We start from the raw sequence: 24,703 nt of genomic DNA, 5'->3' as shown, positions 1-24,703 counted from the left end.
GAGAAGCTTAAAGATGATTTACTGAAGAATGGGAAGCCAGTGAAGTTTGAAGAGTATGGGGGTGTCAGGCATGTGGACTTTGTGTGGGTTGGGATGCAGGACACAGAATTGTGAATGAGGGTGGAGGCCAGCTAGAACATTGGAGAAATGCAGCCTTGAGATAACAAAGGCATGGACGAGGGGTCTGGCAGCAATGGGGGAAATTCAAGACAGAGGCAAGCGATATTGCAGAGGTGGAAGAAAAATATGTTTGGGAAGGAAACAGATGTGGGATGGGAAGAATATCTCTGGGGCAAACAGTACACCAAGCGAACACATCTCTGAACACAGCCTGATAATGGAGAACAGTGATATGGCAGGAATGTTGAACAAATATTTTGTATCAATCTTCATGGTAGAACACACTAAAAACATCCCAATAGTGGATAATCAAGGGGCTATAGGCAGGGAGGACCTTAATACAATCACTATCACTAAAGAAGTAGTACTCAGTAAAATAATGGTACTAAAGGCGGACAAATCCCCTGGATCTGGCTGGCTTACATCCTCGGGTCTTAAAAGAAGTGGCTGCAGAGATAGTGGATGCATTGGTTGTAATCTACCAAAATTCCCTGGATTCTGGGATGACCCCAGCAGATTGGAAAACTGCAAATGTAATGCCTCTATTTTAAAAATGAGGCAGACAAAAAGCAGGAAACTATAGACCAGTTAGCCTAACATCTGTCATTGGAAAAATGCGGAGTCCATTATTAAGGAAGCAGTAGCAGGACATTTGGAAAAGATAATTCAATCAAGCAGAGTCAGCATGGTTTTATGAAAGGGAAATCATGTTTGACAAATTTGCTGGAGTTCTTTGAGGATGTAACGAGCAGGGTGGATAAGGGAGAACCAGTGGATGTGGTATTTGGATTTCCAGAAGGCATTCGATAAGGTGCCACATAAAAGGTTACTGCACAAGATAAAAGTCCACGGGGTTGGGGGTAATATATTAGCATGGATAGAGGATTGGCTAACTAACAGAAAACAGAGAGTTGGGATAAATGGCTCATTTTCTGGTTGGCAAACAGTAACTAGTGGGGTGCCGCAGGGATCGGTGCTGGGGCCTCAACTATTTATAATCTATATTAATGACTTGGATGAAGGGACCGAGTGTAATGTAGCCAAGTTTGCTGATGATAATAAGATGGGTGGGAAAGCAAATTGTGAAGAGGATACAAAAAATCTGCAAAGGAATATAGACAGGCTAAGTGAGTGGGCAAAAATTTAGCAGATGGAATATAATGTGGGAAAGTGTGAGGTTATCCACTTTGGCAGAAATAATAGAAAAGCAAATTATAATTTAAATGGAGACAAATTGCAACGTGCTGCAGTACAGAGGGGCCTGGGGTTCCTTGTGCATGAAACACACAAAGTTAGTATGTAGGTATAGCAAGTAATCAGGAAAGCAAATGGAATGTTTGCCTTTATTGCAAGGGGAATAGCGTATAAAAGCAGAGAAGTCCTGCTACAACTGTACAGGGTATTGGTGAGGCCACACCTAGAGTACTGCATGCAATTTTGGTCTCCGTATTTAAGGAAGAATATACTTAAATTTGAGGCTGTTCAGAGAATGTTCACTAGGTTGATTCCGGAGATGAGTAGGTTGACTTATGAAGATATGTTGAGTAGGTTGGGCCTATACTCATTGGAGTTCAGAAGAATGAGAGGTGATCTTATCGAAACATAAGATAATGAGGGGGCTCGACAAGGTGGATGCAGAGAGGTTATTTCCACTCATAGGGGAAACTAAAACTAGGGGACATAGTCTCAGAGTAAGGGGCCGCCCATTTAAAACTGAGATGAGGAGGAATTATTCTCTCAGAGGGTTGTAAATCTATGGAATTCTCTGCCCCAGAGAGCTGTGGAGGTTGGGTCATTGAATATATTTAAGACGGAGATAGACAGATTTTTGAGCGATAAGAGAACAAAGGGTTATTGGGAGCAGGCAGGGAAGTGGAGCTGAGTCCATGATCAGATCAGCCATGATCTTATTAAATGGTGCAGCAGGTTTGAGAGGCCAGGTGGCCTGCTCCTGCTCCTATTTCGTATGTTCTTATGTGTCAAGGCCAGCTGCCGGTGAGAACCAAAGATCACAGGGTCATTATAGATAAGGAAGCCCATTTGGCCCATTTTCCTTCATTCAGCCATCAAGAAATAAATTACATTCTATTGCTGCATCTAATTATTTCTTAAATGATTCTAGGATTTTCACCTCCACTACTCTTATCTGGGACTCCATTTCATGTGTTTATCACACTGTGTGTGAAGAAGAGTTTCATGTTATCACTCCTAAATTTATCTTTAACTAGTTTGAACCCCTGTCCCTATGTTCTACATCTGCAATTTAATTTAAAGTAATATCCCAGATTTACCTTTTCCAGTCTCAGAACAATGTTCCCTACCTTTAGCTCACCTCACAGATGCCTCACATCCAGGCTGAAAAGTCCAACTTTCTCCAGCCTTTCCTTCTAACTCAGATCTTCGACACTAAGGACAAGCTCACAACTCTTCTCTGCATTATCTCCAGCAGTTGAATGTCTTCCTTGTTTGCTGCCACTCAGAACTGGACGCAGTATCCAAGGTGCGGTCTGACCAGAGCATTGTACCGTCTGATCACACCTTCCTTTGACTTGGACTCCACTGTTTTGCCCATGGTGCTCAACATCATTTGTTAATTGCTGATCTTCATGGGTTGGGCATGTTGAACATCAAGTCTGCCATTATCCCTAGATCTATTATAACTTCTGTTTAAACACCACTCAAGGTGTATGTCTGTAACCCATTTTTCCTTCCAATGTCCAGTACTTTACACTTGTCTGCATTAAATTTCATACATCATTGTTCTCCCCTCTCGTGTATCTTTCAAAATTAATATTGTGCTTTCTTTGATTCCACTGTGGGTAGATGGAGCTAAGATACAGAGCACAGAATTATATGGAATTTACAGAAAGAAACAGACCATTGGGCCCAACTGGTCCATGCCGATGTTTATGCTCCACACAAGCCTCCTCCCACCCCTCTTCATCTAACTCAATCAGCCTTAATCTAATTGCATGGCGGAACAGGCTCACGAGGCTGAATGGCCTACTCCTGTTCCAATATTCCTATGTTCAAAATCCAAGTCATTGATACACATTAGAAACAGCAGTAGTCCCAATGAGCCCGGGGATACTGAACTCAGAACTTCTCCCCCGACCCCCCTCCCCACCCCACACCACCCCCCTCACCCGGATATGAACCTCTAACACTTAGAAACCTAGAAACATCGACATTTACAGCGCAGAAGGAGGCCATTTCGGCCCATCGTGTCTGTGCCGGCCGAAAAGAGCTGCACCGCCCTTCGTCAGCAGCCTTAAAGGTTACATATAAACCTATGAATAATGACGGAAAGGAAAAGAGCACCCAACCAATCTGCCTCACACAACTGCGACACCCCTTATAGTGAAACATTCTACACTCCACCCCAACTGGAGCCATGTGATCTCCTGGGAGAGGCAAAAACCAAATAAAAACCCAGGCCAATTTAGGGAGAAAAAATCTGGGAAAATTCCTCTCCGACCCATCTAGGCGATCGAAACTAGTCCAGGAGATCACCCTGGCCGTATTCGATTCCCTGCAGTACTTACCATTATATCTGCGCCGTCCAACAAAAGATTATCCAGTTTAATCTCAATTACCAGCTCTAGGTCCGTAACCCTGCAGGTTACTGCACTTTAAGTGCCCATCCAACCATCTCTTAAAAGTGGTGAGGGTTTCTGCATCCACCACTCTTCCAGCCAGTGAGTTCCAGATCCCCACAACCCTCTGCGTGAAGAAGCCCCCCTCAAATCCACTCTAAACCTTCCACCAACCACCTTAAAACTATGCCCCCTCGTAATAGCCTCCATCCACCAGTGGAAATAGACCCTTACTATCCACTATGTCCAGGCCCCTCAATATTTTGTACACCTCGATGAGGTCTCCTCTCAACCTCCTCTGTTCCAATGAGAACAAGCCCAGCCTATCCAATCTGTCCTCATAACTAAGATTCTCCATTCCAGGCAGCATCCTAGTAAATCTCCTCTGCACCCTCTCTATCACATCCTTCCTATAATACGGCGACCAGAACTGCACGCAGTAACTCCAGCTGTGGCCTAACCAAAGTATTATACAATTTAAGCATAGCCTTCCTGCTCTTATATTCTATGCCTTAGCCAATAAAGGCAAGCATTCCATATGCCTTCTTTATCACCTTATCCACCTGGCCTGCTACTTTCAGGGATCTGTGGACAAGCACTCCAAGGTCCCATTGTTCATCTACACTATTAAGTGGCCTACCGCTTAATGTGTATACCCTATCCTTATTAGCCCTCCCAAAGTGATTTACCTCACACTTCTCTGAATTAAATTCCATTTGCCACTGCTCTGCCCACCTGACCAGTAGATTGATATCTTCCTGCAGCCCATGACTTTCCTCTTCATTATCAACCACACAGCCAATTTTAGTGTCGTCTGCAAACTTTTTAATCATACCCCCTATATTCAAATCTAAATCGTTGATATATACCACAAAAAGCAAGGGACCCAGTACTGAGCCCTGCAGAACCCCACTGGAAACATCCTTCCAGTCACAAAAACATACATCAATCATTAGGGGTAGGGGATTCTATTGTAAGGGGAATAGATAGACATTTCTGCGGCCGCAATCGAGACTCCAGGATGGTATGTTGCCTCCCTGGTGCAAGGGCCAAGGATGTCTCTGAGCGGCTGCAGGATATTTTGGAGGGGGAGGGTGAACAGCCAGTTGTTGTGGTGCATATAGGTATCAACGATATAGGTAAAGAACGGAATGAGGTCCGACAAGCTAGGGGGGGCTAGGAGTTAAATTAAAAAGCAGGACCTCAAAGGTAGTAATCTCAGGATTGCTACCAGTGCCACGTGCTAGTCAGAGTAGGAATTGCAGGATAGCTAAGATGAATACGTGGCTTGAAGAGTGGTGCAGGAGGGAGGGATTCAAATTCCTGGGACATAGGAACTGGTTCTGGGGGAGGTGGGACCTGTACAAACCGGACGGTCTGCACCTGGGCAGGACCAGAACCAATGTCCTAGAGGGAGTGTTTGCTAGTGCTTTTGGAGATAGGTTAAACTAATCTAGCAGGGGGATGAGAACCTATGCAGGGAGACAGCGGGAACTAGAACGGCGGCAGAAGCAAAAGATAGAAAGAAGAAAAGTAAAAGTGGAGGGCAGAGAAACCCAAGGCAAAAAGCAAAAAGGACCATATTACAGCAAAATTCTAAAGGGGCAAAGTGTGTTAAAAAGACAAGCCTGAAGGCTCTGTGCCTCAATGCGAGGAGTATTCGTAATAAGGTGGACGAATTAACTGCGCAGACAGCTAACAAATATGATATAATTGGGATTACAGCGACATGGCTCTAGGCTGGGAACTCAACATCCAGGGGTATTCAACATTCAGGAAGGATAGTCCGAAAGGAAAAGGAGGTGGGATAGCATTGCTGGTTAAAGAGGAGATTAACGCAATAGTAAGGAAGGACATTAGCTTGGATGATGTGGAATATGTATGGGTATAGCTGCGGAATACCAAAGGGCAGAAAATGCTAGTGGGAGTTGTGTACAGACCACCAAACAGTAGGAGTGAGGTTGGGGACAGCATCAAACAAGAAATTAGGGGTGCGTGCAATAAAGGTACAGCAGTTATTATGGGCAACTTTAATCTACAAATAGATTGGGTTAACCAAACTGGTAGCAATACAGTGGAGCAGGATTTCATGGTCTATTAGGGATGGTTTTCTAAACCAATATGTCGAGGAACCAACTAGAGGGCTGGCCATCCTAGACTGGGTGATGTGCAATGAGAAAGGAGTAATTAGCAATCTTGTTGTGCAAAGCCCCTTGGGGAAGAGTGACCATAATATGGTAGAATTCTTCATTAAAATGGAGAGTGACACAGTTAATTCAGAGACTAGGGTCCTGAACTTAAGGAAAGGTAACTTCGATGGTATGAGACGTGAATTGGCTAGAATAGACTGGTGAATGATACTTAAAAGGGTTGACGGTGGATAGGCAATGGCAAACATTTAAAGATCACATGGATGAACTTCAACAATTATACATCCCTGTCTGGAGTAAAAATAAAACGGGGAAGGTGGCTCAACCGTGGCTAACAAGAGAAATTAAGGATAGTGTTAAATCCAAGGAAGAGGCATATAAATTGGCCAGAAAAAGCAGCAAACCTGAGGTCTGGGAGAAATTTAGAATTCAGCAGAGGAGGAAAAAGGGTTTAATTAGGAGGGAGAAAATAGAGTATGGGAGGAAGCTTGCTGGGAACATAAAAACTGACTGAAAAAGCTTCTATAGGTATGAGAAAAAGATTAGTGAAGACAAACGTAGGTCCCTTGCAGTCAGAATCAGGTGAATTTATAGTGGGGAACAAAGAAATGGCAGACCAATTGAACAAATACTTTGGTTCTGTCTTCACTAAGGAAAACATAAATAACCTTCCGGAAATACTAGGGGACCGAGGGTCGAGCAAGAAAGAGGAACTGAAGGGAATCCTTATTAGTCAGGAAATTGTGTTCGGGAAATTGATGGAATAGAAGGCCGATAAATCCACAGGGCCTTATAGGCTGCATCCCAGAGTACTTAAGGAAGTGGCCCTAGAAATAGTGGATGCATTGGTGATCATTTTCCAACAGTCTATCGACTCTGGATCAGTTCCTATGGACTGGAGGGCAGCTAATGTAACACCACTTTTAAAAAAGGAGGGAGAGAGAAAACAGGTAATTATAAACCGGTTAGCCTGACATCAGTAGTGGGGAAAATGTTGGAATCAATTATTAAAGATGAAATAGCAATGCATTTGGAAAGCAGTGACAGGATTGGTCCACGTCAGCATGGATTTATGAAAGGGAAATCGTGCATGACAAATCTTCTAGAATTTTTTGAGGATGTAACTAGTAGAGTGGACAAGGGAGAACCAGTGGATGTGGTGTATTTGAACTTTCAAAAGGCTTTTGACAAGATCCCACACAAGAGATTGGTATGCAAAATTAAAGCACATGGTATTGGGGGTAATGTATTGACGTGGATAGAGAATTGGTTGGCAGACAGGAAGCAGAGGGTCGGGATAAACGGGTCCTTTCCAGAATGGCAGGCAGTGACTAGTGGGGTGCCACAGGGCTCAGTGCTGGAACCCCAGCTATTTACAATATACATCAATGATTTAGATGAAGGAATTGAGTGTAATATCTCCAAGTTTGCAGATGACACTAAGTTGGGTGGCGGTGTGAGTTGTGAGGAGGATGCTAAGAGGCTGCAGGGTGACATGGACAGGTTAGGTGAGTGAGCAAAAGCATGGCAGATGCAGTATAATGTGGATAAATGTGAGATTATCTACTTTGGTGACAAAAACATGAAGGCAGAATATTATCTGAATGGCGGCAGATTAGGAAAAGGGGAGGTGCAACGAGACCTGGGTGTCATGATACATCAGTCATTGAAAGTTGGCATGCAGGTACAGCAGGTGGTGAAGAAGGCAAAAGGCATGTTCGCCTTCATAGCTAGGGATTTGAGTATAGGAGCAGGGAGGTCTTACTGCAGTTGTACAGGGCCTTGATGAGGCCTCATCTGGAATATTGTGTTCAGTTTTGGTCTCCTAATCTGAGGAAGGACGTTCTTGCTATTAAGGGAGTGCAGCGAAGGTTCACCAGACTGATTCCCGAGATGGCAGGACTGACATATGAGGAGAGACTGGATCGACTGGGCCTGTATTCACTGGAGTTGAGAAGGATGATAGGGGCTCTCATAGAAACATATAAAATTCTGACGGGACTGGACAGGTTAGATGCAGAAAGAATGTTCCCGATGTTGGGGAAGTCCAGAACTAGGGGTCACAGACTAAGGATAAGGGGTAGGCCATTTAGGACTGAGATGAGGAGAAACTTCTTCACTCAGAGAGTTGTTAACCTGTGGAATTCTCTACCACAGAGAGTTGTTGATGCCAGTTCGTTGATATATTCAAGAGGGAGTTAGATATGGCCCTTACGGCTAAAGGGATCAAGGGGTATGGAGAGAAAGCAGGAAAGAGGTACTGAGATGAATGATCAGTCATGATCATATTGAATGGTGGTGCAGGCTCAAAGGGCCAAATGGCCTACTCCTGCACCTATTTTCTATGTTTTTGTGTTTCTATTACCCTTTGCTTCTGACCTCCGAGCCAATTTTGGATCCAACTTGCCACTTTGCCCTGGATCCCATGGGCTTTAACCTTTATGACTAGTCTACCATGCGGGACCTTATCAAAAGCCTTGCTAAAGTCCATCTAAACTACTTCGTATTCACTATCCTCATCGACCCTCTTGGTTACCTCCTCAAAAAATTCAATCAGATTAGTCAAACATGATCTTCCTTTAGCAAATCCATGCTGACTGTCCCTAATTAATCCTTGCCTATCCAAATGCAGATTTTACTGGCCAAGAATTTCTCGTGCTCCCTCTTCGCATTCCGTATATCCTTTTTAATTTTACCGCTTATCTTTCTATATTCCTCTCAAGATCCTAAAGTATTCAGCCGTTGATATGTGACATAAGCGTCCCTTTTTTTCTTAATTCTCCGCTGTAAGTCCCTAGATATCCAGGGGGCTCTAGAATAATTTTTCCTAGCTTTTTTCCAATCATTTCCCCACCACTGACGTTAGGCTGACAGGCCTGTAATTACTCGGCCTATCCCTTTTTCCCTTCTTAAACAAGGGTACTACATTAGCAGTCCTCCAATCCTCCGGCACCATGCCCATATCCAAAGAGGACTGGAAAATGATGGTCAAGGCCTTTGCTATTTCCTCTGTTACTTCGCTCAATAGCCTGGGATGCATTTCATCCGGGCCTGGAGACTTATCTACTTTCAAAGCTGCTAAACCCCTTAGTACTTCCTCTCTCACTATATTTATTTCATCCAGAAATTCACACTCCTCCTCGATAGCAGTATCTGCATTACCTCTTTCCTTTGTGAAAACAGATGCAAGGTATTCGTTAAGAAACCTACCAACATCTTCCGCCTCCTCACAAAGATTACCCTCATGGTCTCTAATAGGCCCTACCCTTTCATTAGTTACCCTCTTACTTTAAATATATTTATAGAACATCTTAGGGTTTTCCTTAATTTTACTGGCCAAGAATTTCTCGTGCTCCCTCTTCGCATTCCTAATATCCTTTTTAATTTTACCTCTTATCTTTCTATATTCCTCGAAAGATCCTAAAGTATTCAGCCGTTGATAAGTGACATAAGCGTCCCTTTTTTTCTTAATCCTCCGCTGTAAGTCCCTAGATATCCAGGGGGCTCTAGAATAATTTTTCCTCGCTTTTTTTCCTGTTTTCATGTTTGGCCTGAACCTTTCAGATCTCCTCCTTGAATGTCTCCCAGTGTTCCAACACCGATTTACCCACCAAGTAGCTGTTTCCAGTCCACTTTGGCCAAATCACTCCTTAACTTAGCAAATTTAGCTTTTCCCCAATTCAGAACTTTTATTCCAGGCCTATTCTTTCCTTATCTGTCATGTATCTTACATTATTATATATAACTGTATCCTTATATGCTATACATGACTGTAATAAGATATGACCTGTAACCACCAGCATACCTTACCACCAGGGGTGCACGTGCAAGAGACAGGTATATAAGGGCAGGTCTCAGGCAAGTGCAGCATTCCAGAGCTGTGAAATAAAGGTGCAGGTCCAGAGTGACCTTGACTTCACTACATGCCTCGTGTGAATCTGTACGGAGGGGACAGGACTTTACAGTGGCGACGAGTTACGGGATTACAGAATCCACAGAATGGCGAACAACGGATCAGATGAAAAGTACAATGTGGGAGACAATTGGGAGGACTTTATAGAAAGGCTCCAGCAAAGCTTTGTAACCAAAGACTGGTTAGGTGACGATAAGGCAGACAAGAGAAGAGCCCATCTCTTGACCAGCTGTGGCTCGAAAATATACGCTTTAATGAAGGATCTGTTGGTACCCGAGAAACCAGCAAACAAGTCGTTTGAAGAATTGAGCACACTGGTAAGAGACCACCTGAAGCCAGCGAGCAGCCTACACATGGCCAGACACAGGTTCTACAACTACAGACGCTGTGTGGGCCAGAGCATACCCGACTTCGTGGCGGAACTTCGGAGGTTGGCTAGTTTAAGTGAGTTCTCCGATGAACTTAGGAGAGAAATGCTGATAGACTTTTTCATTGAAGGAATAGGCCATGCAGGCATATTCCGAAAGCTCATAGAGACCAAGAACCTGACCTTAGAGGCAGCAGCACTGGTTGCACAGACATTCTTGGTAGGGGAAGAAGAAACGAGATTGATTTACAATGCAGGTACGACAACTAACAAAATATCGGAACAAGAAGTTCACAGCACTAAACAACATGCAACCCCACACACAGACAAAACCGGAAGGACAGGCTCGCGACAGCAGACAGAAGCCATCAAGGGCCACAGGAACGGCCGTTCACACCTCATCAACCCACAATGTGAGCAATCAACTACAAACTGAGAGAAGCACAAGAGAGATCAGCCAGACGCAACTCATTCCTTGGGAACACTTTGAACAATGGAACAGGTCTGTGCTGGAGGTGTGGGGGTGGGCACTCATCAAGGGGATGTCGATTTCTGCAGGCTGTTTGCAGAAATTGTGAATATACAGGGCATTTGGCCCGCATGTGCAAAAAAACGGCAGCTCAGCTGGTATACGAATCGGATGGGTCGGAAAGCGGACCAGAAGATGGTGGGGACAGTACCCGGGACACCGATGTACAGCGGGTCAACACGATTAATGGCCGCTGCTCCTACAACAGGATGCCTCCTATAATGATGAGGGTCCTACTCAACGGGATATCTGTCAACATGGAGCTGGATACGGGAGCGAGTCAATCTCTCATGGACGCTCAACAATTTGAACAACTGTGGGCGCATAAAAGAGACAGACCAAAATTCACAAGGGTTGACACCAAACTAAGGACCTATACCAAAGAAATCATACCAGTCCTCGGCAGTTCCATGCTCTCTGTCACACACAAAGGGACAGTGAACCGACTTCCCCTATGGATTTTCCCCGGAGATCCCCCAGCACTGCTGGGGAGAAGCTGGCTGGCAAAACTAAACTGGAAATGGGATGATGTCCATGCCATGTCATTAGAGGAACGGACCTCCTGCTCAACAGTTATAAAGCGATTTGAACATCTCTTTCAGCCAGGTGTGGGCACTTTCAAAGGAGCCAAATTCAAAATCTATATCACATAGGATGCTAGACCGGTCCATCACAAGGCCAGAGCTGTACCCTATGTGATGAGGGAAAAGATTGAACACGAACTAGACAGGCTTCTTCGGGGAGGCCATCTTAGACTGGTGTTGTGTAATGAGAGAGGATTAATTAGCAATCTCGTTGTGCGAGGCCCCTTGGGGAAGAGTGACCATAATATGGTGGAATTCTACATTAGGATGGAGAATGAAACAGTTACTTCAGAGACCATGGTCCAGAACTTAAAGAAGGGTAACAGGCTACTGGTAGTACAAATGGACAATGGCAAAACCTGCCGGAGGCATGTAGACCAAGTCAAAAGCAGATTTACCAACAACACTGCAGAACCAGAGGCAGACTACAATGTGGAACTCGCACCACACCTGGTGGACAGACAGAATGAACAACCTGAGGAAAGGGCAGTCCCAACAGACAGCCCAGGTGAGTCAACAACAATCACACCAATCGAAACAGACAGCCCAGGCGAGATACTAGCAACCACACCCAAAGAAAAACAGACACCAAGGCCATTGTGCATTTGTACTACCAGTAGCCTGTTTCTTTCCTTGCCCGTTACTGTCCCTGCAAGCCATTTGGGACCCCTGCCATAGTTTAGTACAAAAACTTTGTCCCCTACCTCATTCCATCTCCCCCTCAAATTTCTGTCATGGTTCTCAGTCAGCTTAGGGCGCTTTGCCTCAATGAACCACAACTCAGACGCTCCACGCGAGAGCGTAGACCACCTGAGAGACTGAACCTATAAAGACAATAAGACCTTGGGGGAGGGTGATGTCATGTATCTTACATTATTATATATAACTATCCTAACATGCTATACATGACTGTAATAAGATATGACCTGTAACCACCAGCATATCTTACCACCAGGGGTGCACTTGCAAGAGACAGGTATATAAGGACAGGTCTCAGGCAAGTGCAGCATTCCAGAGCTGTGAAATAAAGGTGCAGGTCCAGAGTGACCTTGACTTCACTACATGCCTCATGTGAATCTGTACTGAGGAGGCAGGACTTTACATTATCCATAACCAACTTGAATCTGACTGGATTATGGTCACTGGCACCCAAATGCTCCTTCACTAATAACCTTTCAACTTGTCCAGCTTCATTCCCCTAAACTAAATCCAAGACCGCCCCCTCTTGTGTTGGCTTGCTACATACTGACTAAAAAAGTTCTCTTGAATGCATTTCAAGAATTCCGCACCCTCTATACCCTTCACACTAAATTTGTCCCAATCAATATTTGGGTAGTTAAAATCCCCTACTTTTACTATGGTTTTTAGACTTCACAGCAATTTGCCTACATATTTGCTCCTATATCTCCCTTCCACTATTTGGGGGTCTATAATACACTCCCAGCAGTGTGATCGTCCCTTTTTTATTTTTCAATTCGACCCATATGGCCTCAGTTAATGATCCCTCTAACATATCATCCCTCCTCATTGCTGTAATAGTTCCTTTAATTAGTACCACAACACCCACCCCTCCCCCCCTTTTACCCCCCTCTCTATCTTGTCTAAAAATCCTGTAGCCAGGAATATTAATCTGCCAAACCTGCCCCTCTTTCAACCATGTTTCTGTAATGGCTATAATGTCATACTCCCAAGTGTCTACCTGTGCTCTTAGCTCATCCGCCTTATTCGCTATACTCCTTGCATTAAAGTATATACCATTCAGCACAGGAAGACCTCCTTGCTTGCTTACTACTTACCAAGCCCTGTTTCCTCTGTCTTACAGATTCGCTTTCTAGATTCTTGCTATCCAACTTCTGCTTTACTTCCTTCACTTTTGAATGCATTCTCAGGTTCCCATCCCCCTGCCAAGCTAGTTTAAACTCTCCCCAACAGCACTAGCAAAACTCCCCGCGAGGATATTGGTCCCGGTGCTGTTGAGGTGCAATCCATCTGGTTTGTACAGGTCCCATCTCCTCCAGAAACAGTCCCAATGCCTCAAGAATTTAAAGCCCTCCCACAAATTTTCCAGCCATATGTTCATCCTCTTTATCCTTCTATTCTTATACTCATTAGCACGTGGCACCGGTAGTAACCCAGAGATTACTACCTTTGAGGTCTTACCCTTTAATTTTCTTCCTAGCTCCCTAAATTCTTCCTGTAGGACCTCATCCCTCATTTTACCCATGTCGTTGGTCCCGATTAAATACCCATTATTCTCTTATCCCTGAATCAATTTATTTTATCCATTACTAAATTTTACTCTAAATCTCCAAAGCTTTGAGCTTATCCAGCCTTTCATGTGGAACATATCAAATGCCTATGGAAGTCTGCGTGAGTTGTCAGTTCCTAAAGAAGTTCAGGAGATAGATCAGGCAGGATTTCTCCCTTCTGAAGGCGTGTTGAATGAATTTTAGCACAGTTAAGATGGTGAACATTGCGACAACCAGGTCTTCATTTTGGAATGGACGGAGGAAGCATAAAGGTCAAGCTAAGGGGTGTCAGTCGAGGGGGAAGGTGATCTCCTGCTTCTGTAAGATATTGCTAAGGGGTAGGATATAAATGATAAAGAGGTGAGGACCATGAGTGACCATGTGGGCACTGAAGGAGAAATAACTGATGGCTACCAGCATCACCCCAACAGCTTCCCCTCCCTCCAGTCTCCCAGTGTAAATATTTCTTCCTTTACCTTATTTTCTTTTCTACTATTTTCAACACTGTTATTTCCCTGTACTTACAGACCGTGTCCCTTCACCTTGGCACCTTACTCACCATTCCATCACTATGAGGAGGCACCGTTTCCCGTGGTGCATGTTCTCATAGATGTTAATGATTCGGACAATGTGCAGGGTGCTGGAGGCCCTCCAGTGCATGTCCACTTCGCGGCGCGCCTTTGGGCTGTCGTAGAGAATCTGAAAAGAGAGAAGAATGGGGATAGAGATATAGCAGTGGATTTATGCCCACTCCTCGTGTTACTGCTGCACAATGCGGACATTTTCAGAATGATTTAACAGGCAAGGCAGGTACTGGGTTCAGTTCAAATCCCCTGATGGCTCAGCCAAGATTTTCTGAATTTCTAGTTGGGTTTCTCGTCTCATCTTTCTGGTTTATGGTTACTACATAAATCGCTGCCCTGAACATGCGTCTCTTTAACTCCATATATTGCATCTTACATCCTCGTCCTTGTGTCCTGTGTTTGAGATCAAGACTTCTCGCATTGTCTGATACTCTAATTCATTCCAAATATATTGCAATGCAATGCCAACATGTTGTGTAGCAAAGTGGTACAGCATAGGGATCACATTTTATAATTCACCGGACGTCAAGCTCCTGAATTTTGGCAAACCTACGTCCAGTTACACCAGGCCAACTCCTTTGATCTCTTGCTGCTGGCTAAAACTGCCACGTACCATAGCCCAGGAGCAGCCGATGAAGTACTTTTGGAGTGTAGTCACTGTTGTGACAAAATAAAACCACAAACCACAGTCCCTGCATGTATCAGGTTCGTTGCTCATTGCTCAACATGCCCAAAGCAAAGAAAGAAAGTCGTAGATTGATATAGCGCCTTTCAAGGCAACCGGACATCTCAAAGCGCTTTACAGCCAATGAAATACTTTTGGAGTGTAGTCACTGTTGTAATGTGGGAAACGTGGCAGCCAATTTGCGCACAGCAAGCTCCCGCAAACAGCAAAGCTCGCAACAATGGCCCAATTCTTCTCTGGGACATGCCAGAGAAATTTATGGCTGTCATGTGGCTGTTCTCAATTCAAAATAAAACACTTCTAAAAGCGAGAGGTGAAAGGCTTTGGCATTTTTGCATAATTAGGAAATTTCATGCAAAGTTGGCAACCCTATTGCAGAATGTATCAAGAAAGACAGACTTCCATTTATATAGCGCCTTTCACGACCATTAGACATCTCAAAGCGCTTTACAGCCAATGAAGAACTTTTGGAGTGTAGTCACTGTTATAATGTAGGGGAAAAGGTAAAGGAATGAATGCAAAATGTACAATCACGCTTGGCAGCTGTTGTTGATATCACAGCCCAGCATGATCCTATTCTCACTCTCAGAGACCCCTTGGCATCCCCCACTCCCTTCACCCCACCATCGGTGGCCGTACCTTCAGTCATCTAGGCACTGAGCTCTGGAATTCCGTTCCTAAACTTCTTCGCCTCTCTAACCTCCTTCAAGACGCTCCTTAAAACCTACCTCTTTGACCAAGCTTTTAGTCACCCAACCCAGTACCACCTCCTTTGACTCGAAGTTAATTTTTTGTCTGTTTACACTCCTGCGAATTGCCTTTGGATATTTTCCTACATTAAAGGCACTGTATAAATGCACGCTGTTGTTCAAACTGGCACCTTCCTGGTTTATCTGGCTCAGATTCTGACTGAACAAACTCAGTCATTGATGGGCCATATTCCAATTCTTTTTTAGGGTGCTTTATCCACTGAATGGACTCATTAAACATTAGGACAGGAAACCAGTCATAAACAAAAAAAAAGACTAATTCATTTTGAGGCGATGAAAAGATTTGTAGAAAGATCTTTGGATAATGCACAAACTCTGGAACCTCCGAAACTGCTGCACTGGGAGCCATTTCACTACCTGACACATCTTCACCACAGGCTGAATTTGTTGATACATTTACAGGAACTTGCAACATCTTGTAACCTTGAGTGGTCATTTCGAAATCCACTTGGCATTTAGGTCAGGCATTTTCTCAACTCCTCGATGTGTCATCATAATGGCGGTTCACAGCTCCCAGGGTGTGGCTCAGCTGGAAATTCAGCATCCATCCTGCACCTGAGCAATGCAGACTGGAAAGGTCCCAAGTTGCAGCCCAAGTCTGTGCCGAGTTAGTTGGGCTACAGTTTCAGCAGCCCGTGATTTTCCTGGGTCCCCACTCCCATCGCTACCCGGTGACCCGTGAGGACAGGACACAGCTCGGCTTGGCACTCCACACGGTTGAATTACATAGAAACATAGAAACATAGAAAATAGGTGCAGGAGTAGGCCATTCGGCCCTTCGAGCCTGCACCACCATTCAATAAGATCATGGCTGATCATTCCCTCAGTACCCCTTTCTCTCCATACCCCTTGATCCCTTAGCCATAAGGGCCATATCTAACTCCCTCTTCAATATATCCAATGAACTGGCATCAACAACTCTCTGCGGCAGGGAATTTCACAGGTTAATTGTGTTGTGTTCATACTCTATTTATTGGTGACAGCTCACTGGACGGGCTTTAGTACCCCGCGGGAGCTATTCACAGTTGCTGTTTTCATTCTGGTTCATGTGAGTTTGGGGACTCCATTTTGGGTTGTATAAAAGCACAGTTAAGTTAAGTTACATTTCTCCTGGCTCAGTGTGTCAGTTATTTACGCGTACACAACATAATTTGACGATGAGGATGACTCAAATTAATCTCTCCCACTCCCCCCCGCTGCCTTTCCTCTCCACACCCGGGGACCCTCCAATCCCATTGCCGAGATGGATAAAAAAAATGTCTGCATACATCACGGCGAGTGGGTTAGATGGCGACAACGTAACACCAGCTCACTGCTGTGCAATATTTATCCACTGCCTCAGCACCGAAGGCCACGCAACTTTGGCCAAATCGAAGACACGGAGTCCTATGACAAAACGGTAAGCGCCTTAGAGAACTATTTTGGGCCAGAGAAAAGTATCATGATAGAGAGATACCAATTCCATCAAAGGGGGGACAAGGGAACAGTGAACCAATCAAACAGTACATCATTTCATTAACTGAACTGGCTGCTACATGTAACTTTGGAGCACTCACAGAGGAAATGATCAGGGATTATTGGGAAAACAACGATTCCCTGCATGCGGGAATGCTTGCGAATGGAGGATGACAAATTAACATTGGATAAAGCAACTAATTTGGCCATCTAAATTGAATCAGCGTTTCCGATTCAAAAGCGATCAGATCCCCTGCTACCCCTGTTCAGCAGACATCAGCTACAGCCCATATGCAAGGCATTCGTCCAAAGTGGAAATCACAGCAGAGACCCAGGGCTAGTAATAAACCACCTACTGCAGATCGCGGGCTTAACTTTCACTACTTTAACTGTCGGGACAAATCACACTCAGCAAAGAGTCCTAACCTGCACGTGGGAAGAAATGCTCTGCATGTGATAAAATTAACCATTTTGCTCATGGCTGTTGCTCATCACAGAATATTCAACAGGTGGACAATCCCAATAGTGATGAATCCAGTGTGGATTACACCGTTAATGATATTTCACACATCAGTTCGGGAAAATTCAAGGACTGTGAGGTAAACATTGACGGCACTCCCTGCTGCCTCCTCATTGACCTTGGAGCCAAAGTCTCCATATTGAGCGAGGCTGTGCACAAAACCCACTTCACACACTATCAACTGCAGCCATCAACTTTCACTCTACATGCGTACTCTCACTCCAAAATTGAGGTACTTGGGGTCATATCTGTCCCGATATACTACAAGGACATAACATTGGAGAACTTTTCCTTTTATGTCGCGAAGGGACGAAGCCTCATTGGTGTTGACCATTTTGACAAGCTTGGGTTCAAAGTTTACGACCCAATGGGCACACCTGTGTACACGGTGAACTTTGACAAGTAATATCCCTCAATCTTCACAGGGTTTGGAGTGACAACAAAATTCTGCCATCGTCCCCACGTTGACCCTTCCGTCAAACCGGTTATGTAGGAACTTCGCCGTCTCCCATTCGTGGTTCACAACCAAGTATCCGCAGAATTATCGTGACTTGAATTTGAGGGAATCATTGAGAGCATCAATTCCTCACCCTGGATCTCGAACTTAGTCATTACTTGGCGTAAAAATGGGGAGATCCACTTATACATCGACCTGAATGAGGTCAACAAGGCCATCATCCCCGACAAGTACCCTCTTCCTACCATCGATGAACTGTCTTCAGAATTCCACGGCTCAATAGTTTTTATGAAACTCGACATGTGCCGCAGTTACCTGCAAATACACCTAGCGGAGGACATTCACGACGCTTGATGGCCTGTATCAGTATCAACGCATGCCCTACGGATTATCTTCTGCACCAAGTGCATTTCAGAAGATTGTCACTCCTATGCTAGTAGGCATAGTGGAAGGGCGCCCTCAAGCTGCTTGATGATATCATCGTCCATGGAAGAACATGACCAGCGACTTCACGCAGTTATGGTTAAATTTGCTACACATTACACATAATGCCGATAAATGTACATTTGCTGCTGGAGAAATAAGCTTCTGGGCTACAGAGTCACAGCACAAGGTATCAAGCCAATGCTTGACAACATTGACGCGATCCAGCGAATGCAGGAGGCTACCAACGTCAAAGAACTTTCATCGTTCCTCTGCACTTGCAACTTCTAACTGAAGTTCGTCCCGCACTACACACACAATGCCGAATCACTTTACATGTTGCTGTACAAGGACGTCCCTTGGGAATGGACAGATTCCCAGGCTCAGGCATTCACCACGCTTAAGGAGAAAATCACATCCCCTCCTATCCTTGCGCACTTTGATCCGAATGCCACTATGCACGTCACCACAGATGCATCAGGCACGGCCATGGGAGCTGTGCTCTTGCAATGGATTGACGGCCTGGAACGTCCAGTCGCCTTCACCTCTCGCATGCTCTTGTCTGCAGAACGTAAATACTCTACAGGGGAACACGAAGCACTGGCTTGCATCTACGCATGTTAACGCTGGCACATCTACCTTTATGGCAGGAAATTTACCCTCTGTACGGATCACCAAGCGCTAACTACGCTACTCGCTACAACTGGATCTGGACACAGACCACTACGAATCAGCCGATAGTCAGATCGCCTTCATCAGTATAACTTTGATGTACAGTACATCGCTGGCAGTTGCAACCACGTAGCTGACATGCTCAGCTGCTCGACACCTGCTTCGGACTCTGGTGCTAACTTGTTCACAGATAACGACACATGTGTCACGTCGATCATCGCTCAGTCTATCAGAAACCTTGTCTCCTGAGATAAACTCAAAAATCGAATCACAGTGTGATGCTACGCTCCAGCACATGTGCCACTTCCTCCAGACTGAGTGGCCTAAGCAAGTTCTGGAAGAGCTGAAAAACTTCCACAGACTTCGCGATGAATTTTCCGTTTGGAACGATGGCTGCCTAGCTCGTGGTGATTAGAGCAGTAATTCTCAAGTCGCTTCAACAGCACGTTCTATCATTGGCACACGATGGACACCCTGGAATTATCCGCGATTCAGTATGGTGGCCTGGGATTGACACTTGCATTGCAGAGTTCGTCTCACACTGCGAAGTATGCAGTCTGGGCGAAAAGGCCAAAAACATCCAACCAGCACCAATGAAGCCCATTCCATGGCCACAAAGACCATGAAAACAACTTCAGTTGGATATCTTCGGTCCAGTTGAAGCACCTCCACAACAACGTTTCCTTGTTGTAGTACATGACCTGCATTCCAAATGGCCAGAAATTGCTACAAGTTCAGTGACCCCATCAACGATCGTCACTATTCTGCAGAGTATATTCACGAAGTGGGGTCTCCCAGAGATCATAATCACTGACAATGGACCACAGTTTGTGTCCGACCAGTTCACGGATTTCCTCATTCATCATGCGACCAAGCATCGCCTTACTGCTCGGTACAATCCTCAAAGCAACAGAGGTGCTGAGCGTTTTAACCGCGTCATCAAAGAGGGTTCGAAACCAACCTCGTAGCAGGCCAAATATTCGACGAAGCGGTTCAAACCATTCTCCGTACATACCGTTCTTCAAAGCACTCGCTAACGGGAAAGACATCTGTTGAGCTCATGATTGGATGGAATCTTTTCTGGCTACTGGACATTCTCAACCCCCCAGCCAGATCTAGCGCGAAGATAACCACACTCGCATCCCAGATTTCAGAACGCCAACGAAAAGCGAAGTCATACGCTGACATAAAACGACACGCTCAAAAGCCTCAACTGAAGAACGGAGATAGGGTTAAGCGCCCAAACCAGAGTCATATGCTCGCATCTTCACTTTCGCCTCCAAAACAGATCGGGCGAGAGTTCAGCCCTCACACCTACGAGCTCAATGATGGAACGCTCCAAGACTGATCCCAACTCACAGGCCAACAGACCAGCAGGATGGAACAGGGATACCGTTCTGTTTCCCAATCGAAAACCTTGATGAAACACTGCAGCTCCATGCCAGTCTCAGTGTATCAGAACACGGTCTGGCTATCTCAAGGATTTTGACTGTTCTTAGACTGTGGTTTTAAAAGGTGGGGAAATATGTTATATTCATATTTATTTGTTGCAGTTCACTGGACGGACTTTAGGAACCTGTGGGAGCTATTCATAGTTGCTGTTTTCATTCTGATTCTTGCCGGTTTGGGGACACAATTTCGGGTTGGATAAAAGCATAGTTAAATTAAGTTACATTTCTCGTGGCTCAGTTTGTCAGTTATTTACGCATACACAACAAATTGCCTGTCTGCACTCACTGTCTTGACTCACGCCTAAAGGTGGTCGCCCATGGAAGACCCCCCCTTCAGAAAGCTGAGACCCGGGCCGATCCTAGTCCACATCACTGGGGTCAACTACACACTCACAGTGAATGGTAGGTGAGCAAAAATCTGTTTGAGAGCCAACTTGGGGTTCAAGAGAGACCATAATAAAAGCCCAGAACAAGTTAGGCAGTCCGGGAATGGGTCCCGCGCTCCGGGAATGGGTCCCGTGATCCGGGAATGGACCTCGCGCAGTCCGGGAACAGGTCCCATGCTCCGGGAATGGGTTCCGCACAGTCCGGGAATGGGTCTCGCACAGTCCGGGAACGGGTCTCGCACATTCCGGGAACGGGTCTCGCACAGTCCGGGAATGGGTCTCGCAAAATCCGGGAATGGGTCTCGCACATTCCGGGAATGGGTCTCGCACAGTCCGGGAACGGGTCTCGCACAGTCCGGGAACAGGTCTCGCACAGTCTAGGAAGGGGTCTCGCACAGTCCGGGAACGGGTCCCGCACAGTCCGGGAACAGGTCTCGCGCTCCGGGAATGGGTCTCGCACAGTCCGGGAATGGGTCTCGCACAGTCGGGGAATGGGTCTCGCACAGTCCGAGAATGGGTCTCTCACAGTCCGAGAATGGGTCTCGCACAGTCCGGGAATGGGTCCGGCACAGTCCGGGAATGGGTCCGGCACAGTCCGAGAATGGGTCTCGCACAGTCCGAGAATGGGTCTCGCACAGTCCGGGAATAGGTCTGGCACAGTCCGGGAATAGGTCTCGCGCTCCGGGAATGGGTCTCGCACAGTCCGGGAATAGGTCTGGCACAGTCCGGGAATAGGTCTCGCGCTCCGGGAATGGGTCTCGCACAGTCCGGGAATGGGTCTGGCACAGTCCGGGAATGGGTCTGGCACAGTCCGAGAATGGGTCTCGCACAGTCCGAGAATGGGTCTCGCACAGTCTGGGAATGGGTCTCGCGCTCTGGGAATGGGTCTTGCACAGTCCGGGAATGGGTCTCGCACAGTCCGGGAATGGGTCTGGCACAGTCCGAGAATGGGTCTCGCACAGTCCGGGAATGGGTCCGGCACAGTCCAGGAATAGGTCTCGCGCTCCGGGAATGGGTCTTGCACAATCCGGGAATGGGTCTCGCGCTCCGGGAATGTATCTCGCACAGTCCGGGAATGGATCGCGCACAATCCGGGAATGGGTCTCGCACAATCCAGGAATGGGACTCGCACAATCCAGGAATGGGACTCGCACAGTCAGGGAATGGGTCTCGCACAGTCAGGGAATGGGTCTCGCACAGTCCAGGAATGAGTCTCGCACAGTCCGGGATCGGGTCTAGCACAGTCCAGGAATGGGTCTAGCACAGTCCGGGAATGGGTCCCGCAAAGTCCGGGAACGGGTCTCCCACAGTCCGGGAACGGGTCTCCCACAGTCCGGGAATGGGTCGCGTGCTCCAGAATGAGTCTCGCACCGTCCGGGAATGGGTCCCGTGCTCCGGAAATGAGTCTCACACAGTCCGAGAATGGGTCCTGCAGTCCGGGAATGGGTCTCGCATATTCCGGGAATGGGTCTCGCAGTCTGGGAATGGGTCTCGCACAGTCCGGGAATGGGTCCCGAAAAGTCCGGGAATGGTTCCCCCAAAGTCCGGGAATGGGTCTTGCACATTCCGGGAATGGGTCTCGCACATTCCGGGAACGGGCCCCGCACTCCTGCAATGGGTTCCCACTCCGGCAATCGATCCCACAGCCTCTCAGGACAGTGGGGGTGGGGAAGGGAAATTGAGAGTCATTTACAAAGTATTGTGGAGATCTCTGTCAGCTGGTTTTATTTCAATGCCCAATCATAGTGAAGTGCAATTAGCTCACATCCTACGTTTAAATTCACTTCTGTGCCTGATAGCCAGACACACGCCAAGGGATTTCACTTCCTGTCACTTAGCAGAAATCTGTAACCACAAGTGTCTGAGTTATCGAAACCTTGCACCTCAATCCGACTCACACGAAGAGGCACTCAGACGTACACATCTGCAGGCCAGATTCATTATCCCTGACAGCAGTCTGCGAGAGGATGATTAAGTGAGGACTGCAGGGGAATGTACGGTCGCTGGGATTCCTTCATTGCTCCAGGATAATATCAGGAGTAAAGCTGACACATAGGACTGATTGTTCCCCTAAAACATGTTAAAGCAAATTCTGGCACAATACCTTAACGTTTGCATTGGGAACAACAAACTTTTCTCTCTCTCTCCCTTCCTCAAGGTACGCACGTATTCTCCTGGTTACAACAGCAACTTGCCTTCAATGTAGAAACATGTCCCAAGGCGCTGCACAAAGGCGTAAGGAAAATGAATCCCAAACCAAGGAAGGAGAGATTAGGAAGGGGGTGATTAAACGCCCGGTCAAAGAGGTGAGTTACAAAGAAAACTGAGAGACACAAGAGTCTAGGGACAGAGTTCTGGAATGTGGGGCCTAGGTGGCCATAGGCATGGCTGCTAATTCTGGGGCAAATGGAGGAGGTTGCACAGAAGCCAGAGTCAGAGGAATTGAAAGTATGCAAGGAGGTAGTTTGTAGCACTGGAGGAGATTACAGAGATAGGGAGGGGTGAGGCTATGGAGGGATTTAAACATAAGGATAAAAATTTCAATTTTGAGGCATTGGGGAACTGGAAGCAGTTCCAGTAATGGTGTGGGACAAGATAAAGGCAACAGACTTGTAGATGAGTTGAAGTGAATGGAAGGTGGAGGATAAGAGACCGGCCAGGAGAGCAATGCAGTAATTAATGTTACCCCTACCGCTGAGCTCTATCAGCGGTGCACTGCGGTTACAGTGTGTACGATCTGCAGCAGGCAATGCAGCAACTCGGCAAGGCTCCTTCAGCAGCACCTCCCTCCCGGCAACCGAGAAGGCCAACAGCAATAATCGTAGGGAGAACATCGCCTCCAAGTTCCCCTCCACTCACGCCCCACACTGACTCACTCATGCCCCATACTGACCGACTCACGCCCCACACTGGACCAACGCATGCCCCACACTGACCCACTCACGCCCCACACTGACCCACTCACGCCCCACACTGACCCACTCACGCCCCACTCACGCCCCAGTCTGACCCACTCGCGCCCCACACTGACCCACTCGCGCCCCTCACTGACCCACTCGCGCCCCACACTGACCCACTCGCGCCCCACACTGACCCACTCGCGCCCCACACTGACCCACTCGCGCCCCACACTGACCCACTCGCGCCCCACACGCGCCCCACACTGACCCACTCGCGCCCCACACTGACCCACTCGCGCCCCACACTGACCCACTCGCGCCCCACACTGACCCACTCGCACCCCACACGCGCCCCACACTGACCCACTCGCGCCCCACACTGACCCACACGCGCCCCACACTGACCCACTCGCGCCCCACACTGACCCACTCGCGCCCCACTCTGACCCACTCGCGCCCCAGTCTGACCCACTCGAGCCCCACACTGACCCACTCACGTCCCACACTGACCCACTCACGTCCCACACTGACCCACTCACGCCCCACACTGACCCACTCACGCCCCACACTGATCCACTCACGCCCCACACTGACCCACTCACGCCCCAGTCTGACCCACTCGCGCCCCAACACTGACCCACTCACGCCCCATACTGACCCACTCGCGCCCCACACTGACCCACTCGCGCCCCACACTGACCCACTCGCGCCCCACACTGACCCACTCGCGCCCCACACTGACCCACTCGCGCCCCACACTGACCCACTCACGCCCCAGTCTGACCAACTCGTGCCCCATACTGACCCAATCATGCCCCAGTCTGACCAACTCATGCCCCATACTGACCCACTCACACCCCATACTGACCGACTCACACACCAAGGAAAGATA

The 24,703-nt window shown here is 47.0% G+C and overlaps 1 protein-coding gene across 2 annotated transcripts in view; it reads right to left on the bottom strand.

The window, feature by feature from the left end:
* Positions 1-24,703, bottom strand: part of LOC139277398 (MAP kinase-activated protein kinase 2-like) — a 130,920-nt gene that overhangs the window by 26,627 nt on the left and 79,590 nt on the right. For both annotated transcript variants that reach the window (XM_070895819.1, XM_070895820.1), the window contains exon 2: positions 14,068-14,207. In XM_070895819.1, the coding sequence (XP_070751920.1) occupies positions 14,068-14,207 (140 nt within the window). The remainder of the gene's footprint in view (positions 1-14,067; positions 14,208-24,703) is intronic.

Source organism: Pristiophorus japonicus, chromosome 12 (assembly GCF_044704955.1).
Source record: "Pristiophorus japonicus isolate sPriJap1 chromosome 12, sPriJap1.hap1, whole genome shotgun sequence".
In the NCBI taxonomy this organism is placed as follows: domain Eukaryota; kingdom Metazoa; phylum Chordata; class Chondrichthyes; family Pristiophoridae; genus Pristiophorus; species Pristiophorus japonicus.
This window is presented reverse-complemented; position numbering and strand designations above follow the sequence as displayed.